Source organism: Ceratotherium simum, chromosome X (assembly GCF_057802395.1).
Source record: "Ceratotherium simum simum isolate JZ-2026a chromosome X, ASM5780239v1, whole genome shotgun sequence".
Lineage (NCBI taxonomy): Eukaryota > Metazoa > Chordata > Mammalia > Perissodactyla > Rhinocerotidae > Ceratotherium > Ceratotherium simum.
The window spans coordinates 114,408,724-114,430,542 of NC_141940.1; the positions used below are offsets into that span (position 1 = coordinate 114,408,724).

A 21,819-nucleotide genomic window follows, 5' to 3' on the forward strand; every position below is an offset into this window, starting at 1 on the left:
AGCTACAGTAATCAGTACAATGTAGTACTGGCATGTGAACAGACACATACACCAATGAAATAGAACTAGGAGTCTAGAAATAAATGCATACATCTGTGGCCTATTAATTTTTGACAAGGGTACCCAGACCATTCAATGGCGAAAGAAGAGACTCTTCAACAAAAGGTGCTGGGACAACTGCATATCCACATGCAAAGAATGAAGTTGGACCCCTACCTCATACCTTATACAGAAATTAACTGAAAATGGCTCATAGACCTAAATGTAAGAGCTAAAACTATAAAATTCTTAAAAGAAAACATAGGGGTAAATCTTCATGACCTTGGATTTGGCAATGGATTCTTGGATATGATAGCAAGTACACAAGCAACCAAAGAAAAAAATAGATAAATTGGACTTCATCAAAGTTATAAACTTTTGTGAGTCAAAGGACATTATCAAGGAAGTGAAAAGACAACCTACAGAATGGGAGAAAATATTTACAAATCATGTATCTGATAAGGAACTTGTATCTAGAATATACAAGAACTCTTACAACTCAATAATAAAAAGATGAATAACCTGATTTTAAATGGGCAAAGGATCTGAAAAGATACTTCTCCAAAGAATGTGTACAAATGGCCAGCAAACGTGAAAAGATGCTCAACATCTTTAGTCATTAGGGAAATGCAAATCAAAACCACAATGAGATACCACTTCACACACAACTAGGATGGCTATAATAAAAATAAAATCAAAAAAATAAAAACAACAGAAAATAACAAGTGTTGGCAAAAAATGTGGAAAAATTGGAACCCTCAATGCATTGCTGGTGGGAATGTAAAATGGTGCAGCCACTGTGGAAAACAACTTAGCAGTTCCTCAAAAAGTTAAACATAGAGTTACCATACGACCCAGCAATTCCACTACTAGGTATATACTCAAGAAAATTAAAAACATATGCTCATACAAAGACTTGCACATGAATGTTCATAGCAGCACTGTTCATAATAGCCAAAAGGTAGAAAAAAATCCAAAAGTCCATCCACTGATGAATAGATAAACAAAATGTGGTATATCCATATAATGGAATACTAGTCAGCCATAAAAATAAAAAAGTAATGAAACATGCTATGACATGAATGAACCTTAAAAACATTATGCTAAAGGAAAGAAGCCAGACACAAAAGGTCACATGTTATATGATTTCATTTGTATGAAATACCCAGAATAGACAAATCCATAGACACAGAAAATGAACTAGTGGTTGCCAGGGGTAGAGGAGGAAGGAATGGTAATGGGTATGGCACTTCTTTTTGGGGTGATGAAAATGTTCTAGAATTAGATATTGGTGATGGTTGCAAAATCTTGTGAATGTAGTAAAAACCACTGAATTGTACACTTTAAAATGGTGAATTTTATGGTATGTGAATTATATCTCAGAACCAGAAAAAGAAAAAGGAAATGCTGTAAGCCTATAGATAGAGAGGAGGTTTCTATGCACCTGAGGAGACTTCTGTTTAAGTTTTCACTTAACGTGAAGCTTTTTGCCAAGGGAATGCATTTCTGCTGTAGCGTTTTCAGTCCTTCATCTAACCGATAGTCATTGAGCACGCATTATGTACAAGAATCAGGGCAGTATCTGCTTCTACTTGCCTGTTGTTGCTTGAAGGCCTCAATAAGTAAATCAATATCAGTAAAAGTGAGAGGAAATTGCAGTCGAGGACCACTATAGGAGTCTGGGATGTCTATCAACCCCAGATAGTCCTGTCTATCCTTGTCATCCTGGCCGGTGGTACCAAAAAGTCGAGTTACAAATTCTGGAAAAGGAAAGACAGAAAGGGAGAAAAAATCAACATGCCCATAATTAAATGAAATAAATACCTCTTGAATACCTAGCCCATATAAGGCACTGTGCTAAATGTTATGAATACCAAGGTATCCCACATATAACCATAAGGAATGACTTATTCTGAGATCAGTAGGTACCTCCACATGAATCACCATAGTCCCTTCCTGGGTGCTTTTACCAAAGCAATGAGTTCATCAGTGGGGAGGGGAGGGAGAAACACAGGGAAAACTGGTCAATCAAAATATTTCGGTGCTCTGAAGCTCTAACTGTACATTTTTTGCCCACTCTTATATCTCAGATTTTTACAAATAGGGCTGAAAACATAACAGTGCATTGAATTTGGTTCAAACAGCTGTTCCTATTCAGGATCTATAGAAAATTAAACTGCAACATTCAATTTTTCCCCTTTGAAACACTTCAAATTTTACTTAGCTGTAATTGATTTGTTTTTCTCATCACATAAAAACAAATTTTCTGACACGATTTTCCTTTAACAAAGCAGATAAAGTTAGATGACAAGCCATAGGCAGAAATACTAAAGGGCCTCTCCCTCAGAGAGACATTTCTATATAACAGATTGCCTGCACTGCCTATTCCAGTAGGTGCTGAGAGCCAGGGGCCCTTTCTTGCTAGATTGGCTATGAAACAGTCAGCCCAGGAACAGAAATCTGGTCAAGTCAGGTGGAGAAAGATAAAGGGGGATATGGAAGGTTGGTTGCAAAAGTGACCCCAATTCTCAATCTCAACCTCTAGCCGTGCTTTTTTTTTTTTTTTGAGGAAGATCAGCCCTGAGCTAACATCCGTGCCAATCCTCCTCTTTTTGCTGAGGAAGACTGGCCCTAAGCTAACATCTATTGCCAATCCTCCTCCTTTTTTCCCCCAAAACCCAGTGGATAGTTGCATGTCATAGTTGCACATCCTTCTAGTTGCTGTATGTGGGACGCGGCCTCAGCATGGACGGACAAGCGGTGTGTCGGTGCGTGCCCGGGATCTGAACCCGGGCCGCCAGCAGCAGAGCGCACGCACTTAACCGCTATGCCACGGGGCCAGCCCCTAGCCGTGCACTTTTTTTTTTTAATTTTTTGTTTATTGCAGTAAGATTGGTGTATAGCATTGTATAAATTTCAGGTGTACATCATTATACTTCTATTTCTGCATAGATTACATCATGTTCACCACCCAAATACTAATTACAACCCATCACCACACACATGTGCCGAATTATCCCTTTCGCCCTCCTCCCTCCCCCCTTCCCCTCTGGTAACCACCAATCCAATCTCGGTCTCTATGTGTTTGTTTATTGTTGTTATTATCTACTACTTAATGAAGGAAATCATACGGTATTTGACCTCCTCCTCTGACTTATTTCACTTTGCATAATACCCTCAATGTCCATCCATGTTGTCACAAATGGCTGGATTTCATCGTTTCTTATGGCTGAGTAGTAGTCCATTGTGTATATATACCACAGCTTCTTTATCCATTAGTCCCTTGATGGGCACTTAGGTTGCTTCCAAGTCTTGGCTATTGTGAATAACACTGCAATGAACACAGGGGTGCGTGTATCTTTACGCATTGGTGTTTTCAAGTTCTAACAACCCAATTAAAAAATGGGCAAAAGACCTGAACAGACATTTCTCCAAAGAAGATATACAGATGGCCAAAAGACACATGAAAAGATGTTCAAAATCATTAACTATCAGGGAAATGCAAATCAAAACTACAATGAGATATCACCTCACGCCCCTCAGAATGGCTATAATTAACAAGACAGGAAACAACATGTGTTGGAGAGACTGTGGAGAGAAGGGAACTCTCATACACTGCTGGTGGGAGTGCAAACTGGTGCAGCCACTATGGAAACCAGTTTGGAGATTCCTCAAAAAATCAAGGATAGAACTACCATATGATCCAGCTATTCCCCTGCTGGGTATTTATCCAAAGCCGGACGCTTTTTAATGTGATTTTGCAGCTACTCTCATCAAGGGTTTATTTCCCCAGCCCTTGAAGCTGTGTTGGATTCGTGGCTTGTGTTGGCCTAAAGAATGTGGTAGAAGTCCTACATACCAGTTCCAAGCCAAGGCCTCAGGAGGCCTTATATGTTTCCATGCTTTCTCTTTCAAAACTGTGCCACTGCCACGAAGCCCAGGCTAGCCTACTGAAAGCTCCAAGACCATGGGGAGCAGAGCTGAGTCACCCTAGCCAAGGCTGTCCTAGATCAGCCACCAGCCAGCAGACCTCCAGACACATGAGTGAACGCCAGCCAAGATCCAAAAAACTGCCAAATCAAGCCTGCCAAGATCAGCAGAAGTGCTAGCTAATCTGTAGACTTGTGAGCAAAAAGAATGGATGACATAGCCTTCAATTCATTAACACTGAATTGCTACTAAGCTCATTAATCAGAAGGTCCTGCAAGCAGTTTCTATCTTTTTGAATATTTAGAGAGGACATGTTTGGAAGGAATGATGCTAGCAGATGTAGACAGAATACATTTTTTTCATGATCCAGTTATGCTGAGAGATTCCAGTTAAGAACTAAACTTGAACAATTTTTCTAAAGTAAGTCATAATATTTGGTAACAAAAATGCTTTCTAAATTATTGTGCACCCCAATTGTTTTTGGTGGTGGTTGATGATGTTTTATGAGAAGTTAAATTTAGGAGTAATAATGTCTGTCTTCAATGTGGTCCAGCAGAGGTTATTGTTCTCATTTGGATTTGATTTGAGATTTGAGAATAACTTAATTATTTCATTTTATGTTTGAAAACTAGAAATGCAGAGCATCTTGGTAAATTTTACCTCAGATTCATTATGTAGGCAGTAAAGCCTAAATACTCTACTTAACTATCTTAATGATCATGCCACTGATTTTTACTTGGTAGTCATTCTTAGAGATGCATCTTGCTCCAAAGGAAAATTTTCCATTTCCTAACTCTACACACTGAAATATCAGGCTCCTCTTGTGAAAACAACAACAACAAAAATAAAAACAACCCCAGCAGTTTCACTATATCATTTTAAAACGGACTTGGGTAATCCCAACTGTGTGAGGTATAAACAAGAAATCATTTTCTTTTCCTAATCATTGCCTTTACCCATGCTCTGTCAACTCTCCCTTTCTCATCAGCTAACTGAGACATCAAGTCAATTCCATCAGTTCTGGTTATTAAGACTCAGTCTTCTTGTTTAAAAATAAAATAAAAATATTGTTGTTATTTAAAAAAAAAGCTCAATCTGGTCCTTCCTTTCATACATTTGATGACCCTCATTTCTTACAAGTTCAGTGATAAATATATGAAAAAGCACAATTTCCCTAAACCAATTCTTAAATCAAAACTAGTCAGTACGAAATCTCAGTAAACATCAAATCATAATCCTTCTGCTGGTTTTTAGCCACATAAAAAAGAATAATATAGATTCTCTTCCTAACGTGGGTCATGTATAAAAACTATCAAAAGCTTTAACATTCCAAATGCAAGTACTGTCCTTGTGGGCTATAACTATTATAATAATAACAATTTAATGAATGCCAACAATATATGAAGATTTGTGCAACACGTAATTAGCACTAATCCTTACCTATTTGATTTACAATTCTGTCAACATGAATCTAAACTAATTAAATATAATAAAATCTTGAATTATAACCAAATGATACCTTTACAAGTTGTTCTAAAGAAAATACCTCAAAAATACCCCCTACACACAATCTTTTCTTTTACCCAGTACAGACTCGAAATCTGGACAGGGAAAAATTTAAAGCCCATAATTTTTTTAAAAAAACAATTTCTGCCTCTACCGCCCACATGTCACTTAGAAAACAAGCTCCAGATACTGCTGGAAAAAGAAAAACATCATTTGAACCGCATTTATAGTTATTTCATTTCTCAATTATGAATCTGGATTAAAACCATGAGTGTCCATATAATAAACTCAATGGATGCCAAAATGACATTTCATAAATTTCAACACCTGTTCCTGATTTTTGAAAAACTCAGAAAACTAGGAATGGAAGGATACCTCCTTAACATAATTTTTAAAATTTAAATAAACAATAATGGTCTTTCCATTAAATTGTTAACAAAACAAGGATGCCTACTTTCACTGTTTCATTGTAACATTGTTCTGCTATCTCCAACCAATGGAATAAAATACGAAGCCGAAATAAGAGCAGTAACTATTGGATAGAAAGATATAAAAATAGTTACTTGTGGCCAGTGTGATTAAATATCTACACTCAAGAAACTCAATTGGAAGACTCCTGGAATTGAGAGGAGAATTAAAATAATACAGAGGTTAATCACACTGGTTTGAATCACAGCTTCACCACTGATGAGATGAATAAGCCTTAGTATTCTTAGCCACAAAAAGGGGATGATACTAATGCTAGTCTCACTGGTTTGTCATGAAGACTAAACGAAATGATGTGTTTAAAGCACTTAAAGATATGGCACATGGAAAACATTTAATACATATCAGCAGTAACAATAATAATAATTTCATTAATGTTATTATTCTATAGTAGCACAATACAAAATAAATAGATATAAATCAAAAGCTTTACTAAATACTACCAATAATCATCGGGGAGATATAATGGGGAAAAGATCCTATTCACCATAGCAACAAAAAATATAAAGTACCTGGTCTGATAGGATATTTTGGCTGATCTGGGAAGCAGAAAGAAAAGTCAAAACAACACTTCCACACCCTCCATCCCACTCCCCACTTCCACCAGTCTCAGTTTAAACCTCCTGCTACATATAGCAGCTTTGGCTTTCTACCTGTGGGAAGAGGCTGATGTGAAAAAGCAGACTGGGGAATGGATATGTGGAGTGTCCCCATCAAGTCCTATGAACTGGTTTTGAGCAATTTAAGTAGTAGGACATGAAGATGAACTGCTTCCAGGTCACCTCTCACCTTTGGAACACTCAGAATGTCTTGACATACTCTGTGCCTCAGAGTTAAAACCATTAATCTGCCCCTGATATCTGGAAATGTTAAGTGACCTTCTGGTCCCTAAATACTCCCTGCTTAGGGGTCACAGCACTTCTGCCAAACAGGCCGAGGTGGAGGTTGTCTGGAAATTTCCCACCAAACAGAGTCATCAGAAAGCAACCTACAGTAATGTATAGCATGGTGACTCTAGTTAACAATACTGGTGACTCTAGTTAACAATACTCTATTGCATATTCGAAAGTTGCTAAGAGAGTATATTTTAAAAGTTCTCACCACCAAAAAAAAAATGTAACTACGTGAGATGATTGATGCATTAACTAACCTTATTGTGGTGATCATTTTACAATATATACATATATGAAATCATTACATTGTACACCTTAAACTTACACAATGCTATATGTCAATTATATTTCAATATAATTTGGAAATTATAAAGCTGGAAAAAATTTAAAATTGGACTCAACTTACAGCAATAATCTGTAAATATCTTTTTCTTCTACATACAATAATTAAATCAGTATGGTTCTAGGACTCTATAATAGAAAGATGTATAAGAGAATAGAGAGCCTGGAAATATGCCCTATTACACATTTTTAAATAAATATATTAAAAAGAATACACTACAAATCACGGTGAAAAAATACATCATCAAATAAATGTGGGAAAAACTGGTTAACTACTTGGAAATTTTCTTTGTGGTCATGTTTTTTAATTGTTCTCAACCACTAGTCATCAAAAATTTTTCTTTTACTTTAATATAAAAAATCCAAAATTTATGAAGTGTTCAAATTTTTAAAAGTCAAATCAAACAGAAAATCTAGAAATACAGGCAATCCACATTTTAAATATTTCAGGACCTTCGAAGTTTAAAAGCAGAATTCACAAAAGAGAAGATATTTAGACTTGAAAAGGAAGATATTTTAAATAATTAATGGATGAAAACTTTCTAAGCCTGATGAAAACTACCAACTTAGATATCACAGAAGCTCAGCAAACCCCACTCAGGATAAATAAAAACAAAACCTCATCAAGGCACATTATGGTTAGCATGCTATTTTCCACTGTTACTTAGATTAGTTTGTTTCTTCCCCCACCTCCTTCAGGTGATTATGTTATTCATTTGTAAAACAGTTAGGTTCATTTGTCACAGTGTGTATTCCATTTTGGAATCACACACACACACACACACACACACACACACACACACACACACACGCATGCACTCTTCCTGTTTTTAATTAATTATTTTTTTTTAGGAATGTGAAACATTATCGTGGTTCTAAGAGACTGAACTAAAAAAAGGTAAACTCAGAGAAGTGTCACTATCCTCTCAGCCCTTCTACTCAATCCCCATTCTCCCATTCTTTCTGCTCTGCTCCCACCCTTCCCCCCATTCCCTGTAGGTAACAATGTCATTAGTGTCTGGTTTCTCCTGTACGCTTCTCCTGTATTTATTTTTGCACAATGAGTATGTGTGTATACATACACACATATATATACACACACACACTCATATCAGGCAAAAACTTCTTAAATAGGATACAGAAAGCACTAACCATAAAGGAAAAAAATTGTAATACATTAAAATTAAGAATGTTTGTTCATCAAAAGACACCATTTAAAGATTGAGGGGATAAAAGCCAAAGACTAGGAGAAGATATTTACAATACGTTTATCTAACAAAGATTTGTATTCTCACATTTAGAATATTTAGAGAACTCTTACAAATTGGTAAGAAAAAGGCAGATAACCCAATAGAAAGATGGCAAAAGACCTGAACAGGCACTTCATCAAATGGGGTATCCACATGGCCAATAAACGTACAAAAGGGTGAAGGGGACAACAGAAGGGCTTCTGTAGCTCTGATAATGTTTTCTTTTTTGTTCTGTGTGCAGGTTACAAGGGTGTGTTTGAGAAAATTTATTGAGTCATATGCATATGATTCGTGTACTTTTCTGTAATGTATCTTATGCTTTGAGAAAAGTTTACATAAGAAGATTAAACCACTATCCCCTTATTTGATAAAAATATTGTTTTATATTTTTAAATCACCTGCAGAATTTTTTAAATGCAGAATTTTAAAAATACAGAGCCTGAGTATATATCTCTGGGCTGGAACCCAGCCATCTGTGGCTATGAATCTCCATAAGTGATTCTGATGCACAGCCTGGAATGAAATATTAGGTTACTAGCAGAAAGAGTGCTGTTTCATTTCATCATTATTATATTTCCTCTCAGAAATATTTTTGCCAAAGAACATGAAGCACAAACAACTGTCTTCAAATTGCAATTATCTAAAAGACAGAAAATGGCAAAATACCCGCTTCCACCCACTCCCCACTCCTCAGGTTTGGCTATTCCACCATTCAGAAAGCTTCTACAGATGATTAAACGCTTTAATTAGTTTCATACATATGTGCTTAGTTCAAAGCATGCCATTAAAACACCACTCGTTGGCCACTTTGAAGGGTGCTTACTAGATTATTTAAAAGATCCTCTTAGATGCCATACATGTTTTTAATTAGAGCAAAAAATGGTTGGCCCAAATTTTAAAAAATGAGTTTTTAAGTCTAGCATTTACCTTGAAGACAATAGGCAGATCTTAATTTGTAGGAGAAATATATGCCTTGTGAATAACTATAATTTTAAAATAATTTTTGACCCACACCTATATTGCCTGTCTCTGAAATTACTTATTTAGTCATTTAGAATGACTAAATAAATGATAGACAGACAGACAGACAGATAGCTATGCAAAAAACAGAGACATGGTGGGGCCAGCTGTGTTTAATCCACCATTTCCTCACAGATCTATTTCATGAAACACTCAAGATATTTTGATCTCTAAGCACAAAAGTTTTGTGGATAAAAAATAAGATCCTCTTTACTAAGCTACTATTGTACAATGGCTTGTCGTTCAGAGAAAGTAGTCAACAAATTAATGTTGAATGAAATCTACTTCAGTTTTCAGAAAGTGAAAAAATTAAATGGTCACTTTAGTCCACACCAATCAGAGAGAGAAAAAGCCAGCTGAACTGATCTCACCAGTTGTTTGGTGTCACATAGACAAGACAGGTGGGCATTTTTTAAATTTCTTAGTGTTTTCCCATCTTCAGAGTTTACATCCCTTGATGAGGACAATTTAATATTTAATAACTGCTTTTCAAAAGACTGAACTTTTTACTTACCTGGATCTTTCTCATATACATGTGTGTAGTTTTCCAACATGAAGGAAAAGAAATTGGATAGCTGGACAAAATAAAAATACATTAATCAATTAATGAACTCCAAATAACTGCTGTGGCAAACACTGTTGGTGTTCCCGCAAGTCCCCTTTGCTCTTCTGGGGCATCTCCCAGCTGCCACACGTGCTAACGAGTCCCACCTCTACCTACCCCCTCCTCCCAAGGCTTGCCCTTGGCAGATGGGCAGCACCTCCCCCAGAGTTGCATAGGATATCATATATCCCCCTTCTGGGGGGCTGCCCATAGAAAATGACTGACTGAAGCAAGAGTATTACAGGCCAGCCCCCCACCTCCCTTGCCACTGGGTGGGACAAACTCCGACACATTTCACACTTCAGAGCTCCCAATGGGATCAGGCTGAGGTCAAACTTCTCCAGAAACCATATTTTTGCCTAGCTTCTTCCCTTGTCCTATCTTGCTTTCCTCACTCCCTTACAGGTTTTTCTTGAGAACACTCTTCAGGAAATTACTTGTACCAGAATCCCTGTCTCAGATTCTACTTTTAGGAAACCTACCTAAGACAGCTACTAGATTTTGTTCATTATGATCTCTTCCTTTTGGTGGTGAGATTAAGAGTTAACGGACGCTCTTAAATGTCAAATATATTTGGGAAATGAAGGAAGGGAGGGAGGGAGGAAGGGACGAAGGAGGGAGGAAGGGAGAGATGGGAATTCACCAGCATTCCAACCATCACCTAGATGCTGCCTCCATGCCTATAATTTTAATGCTGTTGATGGGTTTGTCAATTAAGAGTCAATAGAAACCACAATGAGATATCACTTCATAAATACTAGGATGGCTATAATCAAAAAGACAGGTAATAACAAGAGTTGACAAGATGTGGCAAAATTGGAGCCCTCATACACTGCTGGTGGGAATGTAAAATGGTACATCTGCTTTGGAAAACAGTTTAGCAATTACTCAAAAAGTTAAACACAGAGTTACCAGATGACCCAGCAATTCCATTCCTAGTTATACACCCAAGAGAACTGAAAACATATGTTCACACAAAAACTTGCACACAAATATTCATAGCAGCATTATTCATAATAGCCCAAAAAAGTGGAAACAATCCAAATGATCTATCCACTGAGGAATGGATAAATAAAATGTGCTATATCCATACAATGGAATATTATTCAGCAATAAAAAGGAATGAAGTACTGATACATGCCACAACATGGATGATCCTTGAAGACATTATGCTAAGTGAAAAAAGCCAGTCACAAAGGATCATATATTGCATGATTCCATTTATATGAAATGGCCAGAAAAGGCAAACCCATAAAGACAGAAAATAGACTAGTGGTTGCCAGGGGCTAGGCGGAGGGGGGAATGGGGAGTGACTGCTAATGAGTATAGAGTTTTTTGGGGGGGTGATGAAAATGTTGTAAAATTTATTGTGGTGATGGTTGCACAACTTTGTGACTATACTAAAGGCCATTGAATTTTACACTTTAAGTGGGTGAATTGTATCTCAATAAATTGCTTACAAAAAAAGAGTCAATATTAAAGAATGTACTAATGCTGGAATGTTTGTGCATAAAGCATCTCAATTTGGGAGCTCACCCTACCTTTATATTCATCACTATATCCTACAGTGCTTAAAAGTACAGCCAACGCCTTGAGCTCTTAATCAGAGCACAGGGAGTACCTGACTGAATCATAGTATATCATTTTACAGCTGTCAAGAATAAATCCAGCAATTTCTTTTTGAAATTTTATTAATTATTTTTTAAAGATTATGTGATAAATAAATTTATAGATAAATATAGGATTGTTGAAAACTACAAATGATACAGAACGAAAATGAGAAGTCCTCTCCCACCCATTCTCACCCACCAATACCACTTCTGTCTCTAGAAAGAACCACTGTAAACACTTTACTGTATATCTTTTTCCAGGCTTTTGCTGTACGTTTAATTTTCTTTCACATATATGGGATAAAACTCTACATATTGTTCTACAAGTTGATTTTTTTCATTAACAATTATATTGGAGATCTTTCCAAGATCTTTTTATAGTTAAAAAGTACTTTTTTTTCCTACTAATAAGCATTAAAGCTGGATTTATATATTGTTTTTGCAAGCTTGAAAAAGGCCTTCCTCGCCCATCTATATTTTCTTCTAGAACTTTCATAGGTTTGTCCCCAGGAAATTCTTCCATTTTTTAACTCTGTAAAGTATTTTTTCCTTCATAAAGTAACAACTTTACTTCCTATTGAGGCACATACCCAAAAATAAAATACGACCATTTTTCATTAGTTAACTAGGCATCTGGCAGCCCTCTTAAAAATGTGAACTTCAGAATTGAAAAATACCATCCAAATCATATCTCTTTCAACAGCTAGTTTCAAGACAACATCACTACATCCTCTATTAAAGCCTTTCACCAAGGTTCCTCAGCTTAAAATGGACCCAATCTATCATTCTTTCAATAACAAGGGGGGAAGAGAAGCATTTTAACAAAAGAAGAGACAAGCTTGCAAAACAGACCTGCAATTGGCCTTGTTCATCAGCATATTCGATGGACTGGAAGATGCTGAGGGCATAGCGTTGTCTGGCCTTCAGTCGAGCACTGTAACCTCGGTACCAGTTCTGGATGACCAAAGCGGCTTTCAGCACTGCAGACCCACAGAATATGAAAGTCAGAGAAAAAACAGTTACTAAGTAGCTATGGGTGGGAAGTAAGTGCTTCAGGAAAAAATCAGGCCCCCTGGATTCCTTAGGTTCTAAGAACATAAAAACTACAAACAATGAGTTTTATCTTTATGTTTTTGTAAAATGTCCTCAAGTTTCAAATACTCAGAGAATAAAGATGGCATCCATTAAGCAGAGAATTTTTGGAGCAAGACTGCCTGAATTTGAATAGCAGCTCTGCTAATTACTGTCTGTGTGAGTTTGGGTGAATTATTAAAACTCTCAAAGCCTCAGTTTCCTCCTCTGTAAAATGGGGATAATAATAGCACCTACCTCTGGCACTACTTAGGCATATGAAGTCTATGAAATAGCAATTCAATTCTTTACTAAATACCCTAAAGCAATTCTCACAGTCTGTAAAGGAGACATATGGGATACAATGCTTCCTTGTTTGTGGTGGTAGGGATTTGGACACCCAGGCAGTCTGGCTGTCCATTGCTGGGAAGGAGAATGCATAACAGTGGTGGGTGTAAACTACGGAATATTATGCCACAACTGGAAGCAATAGATTAAATGAACCCATAGCAACATGGATGGATGTTAAAAACACAGTGCTTCAGTTTGAACAGTTATTAAAAAGTTAGAATGAAATATAACATGATACCATTTTATATAAATTTAAAATACATATACACAAAACCACAATATACATTTCATACGACTATATACAAAGGAAAAGATACACACTAAACATAATAGATTGGTTATTTATGGGGGAGGGGACAAATGAGTGTAGGGTACATGGATAAAAGAGAATAAGCAAATTAACCTACTAACATAGGAAAGGGTCTTGCACAGACCAATGATGGCATTGTACAACGAATTAAAAAGTATGATTCACTCCTCCTTCTGCATCTGAGATTCAACTGATAAAAGACAGATGGATAAATGAGCACATCTCCCTCCTTCATAGAGTTACTATAAGGATGAAACAAGATACTACAGGTGAAGAGTTTAGCCCAATGCCTGGCGTAAAGCATACGCTAGGGCCGGCCTGGTGGCGTAGTGGTGAAGTTCATGCACTCCGCCTCGGTGGCCCGGGTTTGCAGGTTCAGATCCTGGATGCAGACCTGCACACCACTCATCAAGCCATGCTGTGGTGGCATCCCATATATAAAATAGAGGAAGACGGGCACAGATGTTAGCTCAGGGCTAATCTTCCTCAGCAAAACAAAAAAAAAAATTAAAAAAAAAATAATAAAGCACATGCTAAATAAATGGCAACCATAGTGATAAGTATTGTCTTGTTTGTGGATTATTCAGGCCCACTGACTCTCTTCCGGGGCTGGTAGCCTTCAAACCATCCTGTAGTTTCATAGTATTGAAGAAAGAGATTGGGTGAGAGATAATGAGATTTAAACTATAGCCTCTTATGCTTTCCTCAAGCTTTAGAGTGAAGAGCAAGCAACACCAGGGTCCTTTTATTCATACTATACTTTTTCCCAGTTAGCACATAAAAATTAAGAGTTGCCTATAACAGGAACAAGTTGACTTCTGAAAATGGGAATCCAGCCTCCAGTCCCAGCATCCTTGGTTTAGTACTACTGTGGTCCACTGAGTATATACCAGTCATCTGAGAGTGTTTATTTATGAGGTTTTTCAAGGCTCTCAGGTTCCAGAGACTCTTTTTTCACTATTCAGCTTCCAGAAAACCCCAGGAAATAGACATAAGGTCAAGTATCACGATCTTTATAGGGAAAAACCACAGGGAGAAGAAAGAGTGACTTGCTCAATATTGCAAAGCAAACAGTTGGTAGCACCATAGCTGAAATCTCAAGTGTTCTCTCCATATCATTGTGGAGAGCCCAAGCTCATGTGACAGGCCTGTTCTGTGGGACAGTCACTGTCATGACCAACCAACCCTAACTTCAAGGGCTCTCTGTTCACCAAGCTAGAACTGGTCCAGTGCTATTTACTGAGCACTTCCTGAGGGTCAGGCAATGGAATCATTTCTGCAGTCCGTGCCACATTGTGAAGCTAAGAGAGACTAACTTACTTAAGGTCATTTAGCTAGTAAGTATAAATGGACATCAAGGAATTGAACTCAGGTCTCATTGACCTCACAGCCCAAGCTCTTAACCTCTACAGTGCTATAGACCTTTTTCTGTGCCTCAGTTTCTTCATCTGCACAGTGATGTAGTAGAATAAATGATCACTAAAGTCTCTTCTATTTAGTATTAGCAACACCAATAATAAATAATCAAGCGTATTATTATTTCTATAATTATTAATAGAACAAAATAGCTATCATATGTTAAGGGTCTATTATAAGACATTTAGTCCCCACAAGTATTATCATACCCATGTTACACATAAGGAAACTTTGGGTTCAGAGAGGCAAGCATCTTGCTCAGAGTCACTTACCTAGTATGAACTCAGGTCTTCTGAGTCCAAAGTCTGGGCTCTCTCCACTATAGCCAGTTACTTCATTCCCTGATCTATTTGTACCTTTCCTTCCGCTGAATAATAATAGTCACCATTTATTGAATGTCTACTATGTGCCTGGCACTAAGCTAGACAGTAACATATTCTACTACTTCTACTCCTTCCCCACAAGGGGAAAGAGGCAATCTAAGGCCCCTCTCCTGTCTCTGCCTTGTTTCTGTCCCCACTCCCCAGGGGAGGAGTTACTATTTTGTTTGGTAAGCACACAACACATTCATGGGCTATATTTTACTAGTGAGTGTGGGTAACTGTACCTTGGAAGGTAGACAGCCACGCTTAGCTCCCTGGCTCTTGCGCTTCTTCCACTCCAAAGTCAGGAGGCTGAGCCGCCTCCCTTCCATCCCCCTGCTGGGAATCCACCATCTCTGTCTATGCTTGCACTCCTTTACCTGAGTCCCTAGCCCGAGCATGAATGCCACTTACTAAGCTATCACGTGTCAGCTCTCACCCCATGCTTCTCTAGTAGCTTGCTGATGCTGAGGCTGGGATTCTGCAGGCCACATTTCTGCTTTGCCCATTGCTCCCTGTTTGGCTCTGCCAACAGGGGCGGTAGAGGGAGACGGCAAGGCTGGAGGAGGGACAACGGACACGGCACACATTCCTACCTGCCTCCTGTTCCTGTTAGTGTAACCTAGCAACTACTCTTCACCTCCACAGCAGTTTCTCCTTGTAGCAGCAACTGGATCCAGTTTGCAATTTACCCAGCACTTGCAAAACCAGCCTCATGGCAGCCTCTCAGCGATACCAGCACCAGCTGACCAGCCCCCCTTCTCAAAGGTCTGAGTATCAGTTCTACGGTACCCTCTCCTCCAAGTTTCTAAATTTAAATAATTCCAATCATTCCTCTTTGTCCTCTCAGCCCTAGAGGTGCAGTTACTACCTCAATATACCCTCGAGCTCTCTTTCAGGGACCCTTTCAGCCACCTAGTAACAACTTGATACCTAGCTGGCAGTTCTTTACATTCAGTTCTCTCTGTTCAAATCACTCTGTGGTTTCTGCTTCCTGACTAGATCCTGCCTGATGAGCTAGTCCTGTGGGCGTGGGAAAAGTAGGCCCAGCTTAGGCGTCAAGCCTCCAACTTCCCGGGCACTCTGGCTCAGGCCTTTACTAGAGTTCTACATTGGGATTTGGAGTACTTGGGCAGTGGCTGATAAAATGAACTCTGATCTACATCCTACCATTGCTCCTTGGGCATACAGTTCCCGCAGCACCCTCTCCAGGAGAGGGAAGGAGCCTGGCAGGGCAGAGTTGGGGGACCAACGTCAGACCTCTAAAACCTCAAGTGATTCCTAAGAGCCCACCCACTCACTGCAGGGCCCCTCTAGCCAGCTGAGGACCCTCCTCTGGAGGAGAAACCTCCAAAATGGCAAAGGGTAGAGCCCAGATATGATAGAGAGTCTACTCGAGGGGGTCGCTGGCTCCACAATCCCCAACCCTGCCTGTAGAGTTGAAGACTGTGTCGTCCAGTTTTGAATTTGTTAGACAGCTTCGATTCACTTCTGGTCCTGCTGCTTCACTGTATAACAAGGCTTGTCTTCCCTGTCACGTTAATTCCATACAGGAAAAAAACAAAAATAAAAGCTATTGCCATATGTGTCCCAAAGGCCTTCTATTTTTGTTTCTAGAAGGAAGCAACAGCATAGGTTTAATAAGCTACCTGGCCAATTTTCTGTGCCCAGTACAGGTGGTTTCTCTATTGCCAAACCAGGATTTGTTTGTTTTTTAATGGATTCTTTTCTCTAGTGGCAATCATTATCATGGTATTTGGTAAGAAATTAAATATTCATATAGGGGGTCACTGCGCAAAACAAATAATAAATTCAGAGCATTTGCTTGGTGCCAGGCACTGTGCTTGGTGCTTTATGTGGATCATTTTGTTTTATTTGATGTGATTTAATCCTCCCAACTATCCTTTATAGTGTCATTCTCCTCATTTTACAGATAAGGAAACTGAGGCTCAAAAACAACCTGTTTTGGGTCACATCACTTGTCAGTAGGAGAACGTAGAGTCAAACCCAGATCTCTGTAATTCCAGAACTTGGGCTCATAACCATTATGTTATACAGCCTAGCGTGGCATTTGGAATCAGCCATAAAAAATGAGACAGTGTGCAGAATAGTCTTTCCCTCCCATGTCTTCCCCATCTCACGTTCCCCATACTCTTAGCCTGTTCTAATGTTTTCCATGGCACTTTTTACCATCCGACATTCCACGTGGTCATATGTTTGTGTGTTTATTGTCTATCTCCCCCTGTTAGCTAAGCTACATGAGAATAGGGACTTTATCTTGTTCACTGCTCTATCCCCAGCACTTAGGGCAAGGCCTGGCAATGGAGATTTGCTGAATGAATGAATGAATACCTTCTGGGGCTGCTGTAATAATACATAATAATGTATTAGCAATGTGTTGATATAGGTATTAGTAATATATTAATGAATTGATTAATATAAAATGCTTAGCACATTGCCTGGCATATAGGAGCACTCAGATGGTAGATACTTTTTTTGTGTGTGTGAGGAAGATCAGCTCTGAGCTAACATCCATGCCAATCCTCTTTTTGCTGAGGAAGAGTGGCCCTGGGCTAACATCCGCGCCCATCTTCCTCCACTTTATACGGGACGCTGCCACAGCATGGCCTGACAAGCGGTGCATCGGTGCGCGCCCGGGATCCCAACCCGGGCCGCCAGCAGCGGAGCGCGTGCACTTAACCGCTATGCCACGGGGCCGGCCCCAGCAGATACTTTTTTTAAAACGTAAGGCGGTATGCATGTATGGTGATGAATAAAAACTAGACTGTTGCTGGTCAACATGATGTAGTCTATATAGAAACTGAAATACAGTGATGTACACCTGAAATTTACACAATGTTGTAAGCCAATATGACCCCAATAAAATAAAAAATAGAAAAGACAGGAATAATAGGTAATAATTGTCTCTCTCTAGGCTAACAACTTTTAGTGCCCCCGAAGACTTTCTAATTATACCTATTTCATTTAAAAATTCACAACTACTGTGGACAAACAGGCTACCATCTCAGAACCCAAGAGCCAGGAGCAAGAAAAGCCGTGCTAACCAGGATCCACAGGGCTCACTGCCTTAGAGTGCACAGTCTTGGCTCAAAGGGCGCCTTCTCAGGGAGGCCTTTCCCTCCCACCTTTTTAAAATGGCACCCCTCCCCCCATTGCCTATCTCCTTCCTTATTTTTCCTCCACAGCACATCTCGCCATCTGATATTGCATATATTTTACTCATTTGTTATTGTCTGTCTCCTTCCGCTAGAAGTGATCTCCATGAGGGCTGGGATTTTGCTCCGTTGTGTTAGCTGCTATATCTTGAGTCTAGAATAGTCCCTGGAACATAAGAGATGCTCAATAAATATTTGTTGAATGAATGAAATTACTGTTTAGTTAAGACCTTCTGTCTTGTGTTTCTCTTCATGTTGATTGCCAGAGTCTTTTTATGTCTGGTTTGGTTTTGTTTTTTAAATAGGAGTTTGTTTGATAAATAGTTCTTTAAACAAGAAGCTTTATATTCAGAATGATAAGGCATTTAAAGACTCTCTGCTTTTGAAATTCTGCTGGCAGAGGCCTCCTGAGGAGGCAGCAGGATGAGTGAATATTTAATATAAGTTTAAGGGGCCTGACATCCAGTCAGGAAGAGAGAGAGGCACAAGTGTGATAGAACTGATTAAAATGAATTCAAATGAACTGGAAAGAGAATGAACCATCTAGTGGCAAAAGGCTTTAAACAAGGAGGAAAAGCATCTATTACCTCAGCTGTTCAAAGCATGGTGACAATAGGATATGGCTCAACTCTGGGACCACAGTTTTCATTGTTGTTATTTTTGTTTGCAGATATTCTGTATCTGCCATCTGCTAGAGTGTGTGGCTGTCCCAGTGAGACTTCCAACTTCACTGGAAAAACAGCTCAAAGCACATGCCCAGTGGACATGAGATGGTTACAAAGCCTGCTTCTTGGGCAGCAAGCAAGGCGAGGACCCTGTGAGGCTTGCTCATCCACAAACTCTGACATCCCTGCAGAGCAAGGGCACAACACAGCATCCTTGTCCCTAGAAAGTATTTTTCTTATACAAGAGGGAAACAAGAGTAAGCATAAGACCCAGTTGCCAAACAATGACAGACATTTTAAACAAAATTATCACTTTCCCCAAATGACAAAAGAGATCATAGTTTTATCATTCTTGGAAACCGCTGGCCTTCCAGCAAGAGAAGGGCAAGAATTAGAGATCATTTCTTTGACTTTTTATTTACTCATGTACTCACCCACCTACCAACCCATCCACATGGGATAATAAAAATAAATTCTGAATTTGTAATCTGGAGACTTCCATTTGGGGCCTGACTCAACCAGGTGCCAACTGTGTAACCTCAAGCAAATCGCTCAACCTCTCTGGTCCTCGGTCTCTCACGTAAACTTCTCATGTAAATCTCAGTTCTCATGTAAAATGAGAACTTGGGATTATGTGATCTCTAAGATACTTTCCAGTTATGAAACACTCTAATTCATCCCTCATTTTTTTTTAACACTACAGCTGTAGACTGCCTATTATTTCACATAGCAAAGCTGAAAATAACCATTCAAGGACAACATAGGACATGTAAATGTGACATTCAAATCAGAAGCTTCTGGACAAAGAAGACAAATTCTAAAGGCTACTTTAAAAAAAAATCTTAATTATCCCTGAAGAAAAATCCAAGTCAAGTCACTAATATCCTTGGCTTTTCCATCAGGGAATTGTAGCTAAACGTTGCTAGCAATTGGTCTAGGAAATTAAACATTTTACCTATTACTTCTCCTTTAAGTTGCCCAAAATATGATTACTATGTATGATCTGTTAACTGGTTCAAGTGATAGCCAATAGAAGATGGAGAAAGATGGATGGGGAAAAAAGTGAAGACAAGACAGGGCTGGGAGACAGAGACATATGGGAAGGGTCTAAGGCCCAGAGGTTTCAATGAAGATCAGGAGATCAGAGAATGAGATAATAATCATAAAGATTGCAGAGGTGGAGCTGATCCAGGTGGCCACAGGGGCCAGGAAATGAGAGTGAGTAGCTGAAGCAGAGTGGAGAAGGGGTTGCTGGAGTTTAGGAGGTCAAGTAACTGAGACACCAACGCATTTGGGGTGATTCATGTGTACAGTGAAGATACTTAAGATGATGCCAGGACGTGGTGCACACACGTCTGCAATGAATGAGGAAGTTGGTGAATGGAAAAAACAAGGAAGGGCTAACAAATGGTACCCCCAAAGGAAATAAATCTAGGCTGCAGCAAACATATCTAGCTTGGCAAACATATCTCAGGTGGTACAGGAATAGGATGTTTTTAGCTTTTTATTTTGAAACATTTTCAAGCATATGGGAAAATGATAAGAAGGGTACAATTGTTAATATTTCGTCACATACACATTCTCTTGCTCTGTATCTATCTATCCACACATACACATATCACCATCATTTCTTCAGTCTCCTTTATTCTATAACAAGTCCTTAGCCTTTCTGTTTCCTTAATGACACTGAATCTTTTGAAGAGTACAGGCCCGTTATTTAAAATATCCCTCAATTTGGATCTGTCTGCTGTTTCCTCATGATTAGATTCAGGTGATGGGTCTTTCTCAAGTGCGTTAACTTGGGAGGCACGCGATGTTCACTTGTCTTGTTATTGGTGACGTGAACTTAGATGATTTGGTTAAGGTGTTCTTAAATCCTCTACTGTAGAGGTATTTTCTTTCTCTTTATAATTAATAAACAATTTGCAGGAACATGCTTTGGGACTGTGTATAGATTCTGCTCTCCAAAACATCCACTGATTATTTTTGCCTAAATCAATTATTTCTATGGCGATTGCAAAACAGCAATTTTCTGACTCATTCCTTCTACATTTATTAGGATTAGGATTTTTAAACTCCCATTTAAAGCCCTCTTTTATTCAACAAGGCAACAGAACAACACAAAGATTACATAAAATACTCTGATGGAAGGTTCCCTAAGAATTGTAATCCTTTGCTACACCATAGTTCAGGGGAATATGAAGCTTTATCTATACAATACCAAAATAATAGGCTAAATCAGTATTGGGAGAACAACAGTTTACAGGTAACTGACCTCTCCACCACATTAATTTCTGCTAATTTTCTAAAAGAATCAGTATCAGGAAGATATCAGTTTTTAAAAACTATTATTTTCTTAAGTATCTAAGAAATTGAGCTATGTAAAAGTATTACTATCATTTTAAATTATTAAAATATATTCTTGTAGGAAATGTGTTCTATTCGACAATTCAATAATGACCTTTAATCCTCACTTAGGAAAAAAAAATTAAATGTCTTGACTATGATTCTGCTTTATGTCTCCCTTTTTATTAATTACTGATCTGAGTTATGCCACCACATTCATTCACCCGAGGTCAAATACGATCAGTATTGAATTTTTGTCTTTTGCAGCTGCTAAAAAGCTAATGCAACATAAAGCCATAATAATATAAGAAAAGTGTTCTGATTACGGGAAATAACTGGCAATTGGGGCTGAAGTAGTGCCCTTTCTTACAGAGTTGAAATCTGTCTCTCTGTAACAAGATTTTCGAATGATTAACAGGATCCAAGTATAAAGCTGGCTTTG

The 21,819-nt window shown here is 38.6% G+C and overlaps 1 protein-coding gene across 1 annotated transcript in view; it reads right to left on the reverse strand.

The window, feature by feature from the left end:
- The window catches only part of PPEF1 (protein phosphatase with EF-hand domain 1), a 67,434-nt gene extending 57,399 nt beyond the window's left edge, over nt 1-10,035 (reverse strand). The window contains exons 1-2 of the mRNA XM_014791137.2: nt 9,981-10,035; nt 1,636-1,799 (exon numbers count right to left, since the gene is read on the reverse strand). Coding sequence (XP_014646623.2) covers nt 1,636-1,799; nt 9,981-10,020 — 204 coding nt within the window. The 5' untranslated portion in view covers nt 10,021-10,035. The remainder of the gene's footprint in view (nt 1-1,635; nt 1,800-9,980) is intronic.
- Nucleotides 10,036-21,819: the final 11,784 nt, after the last annotated feature.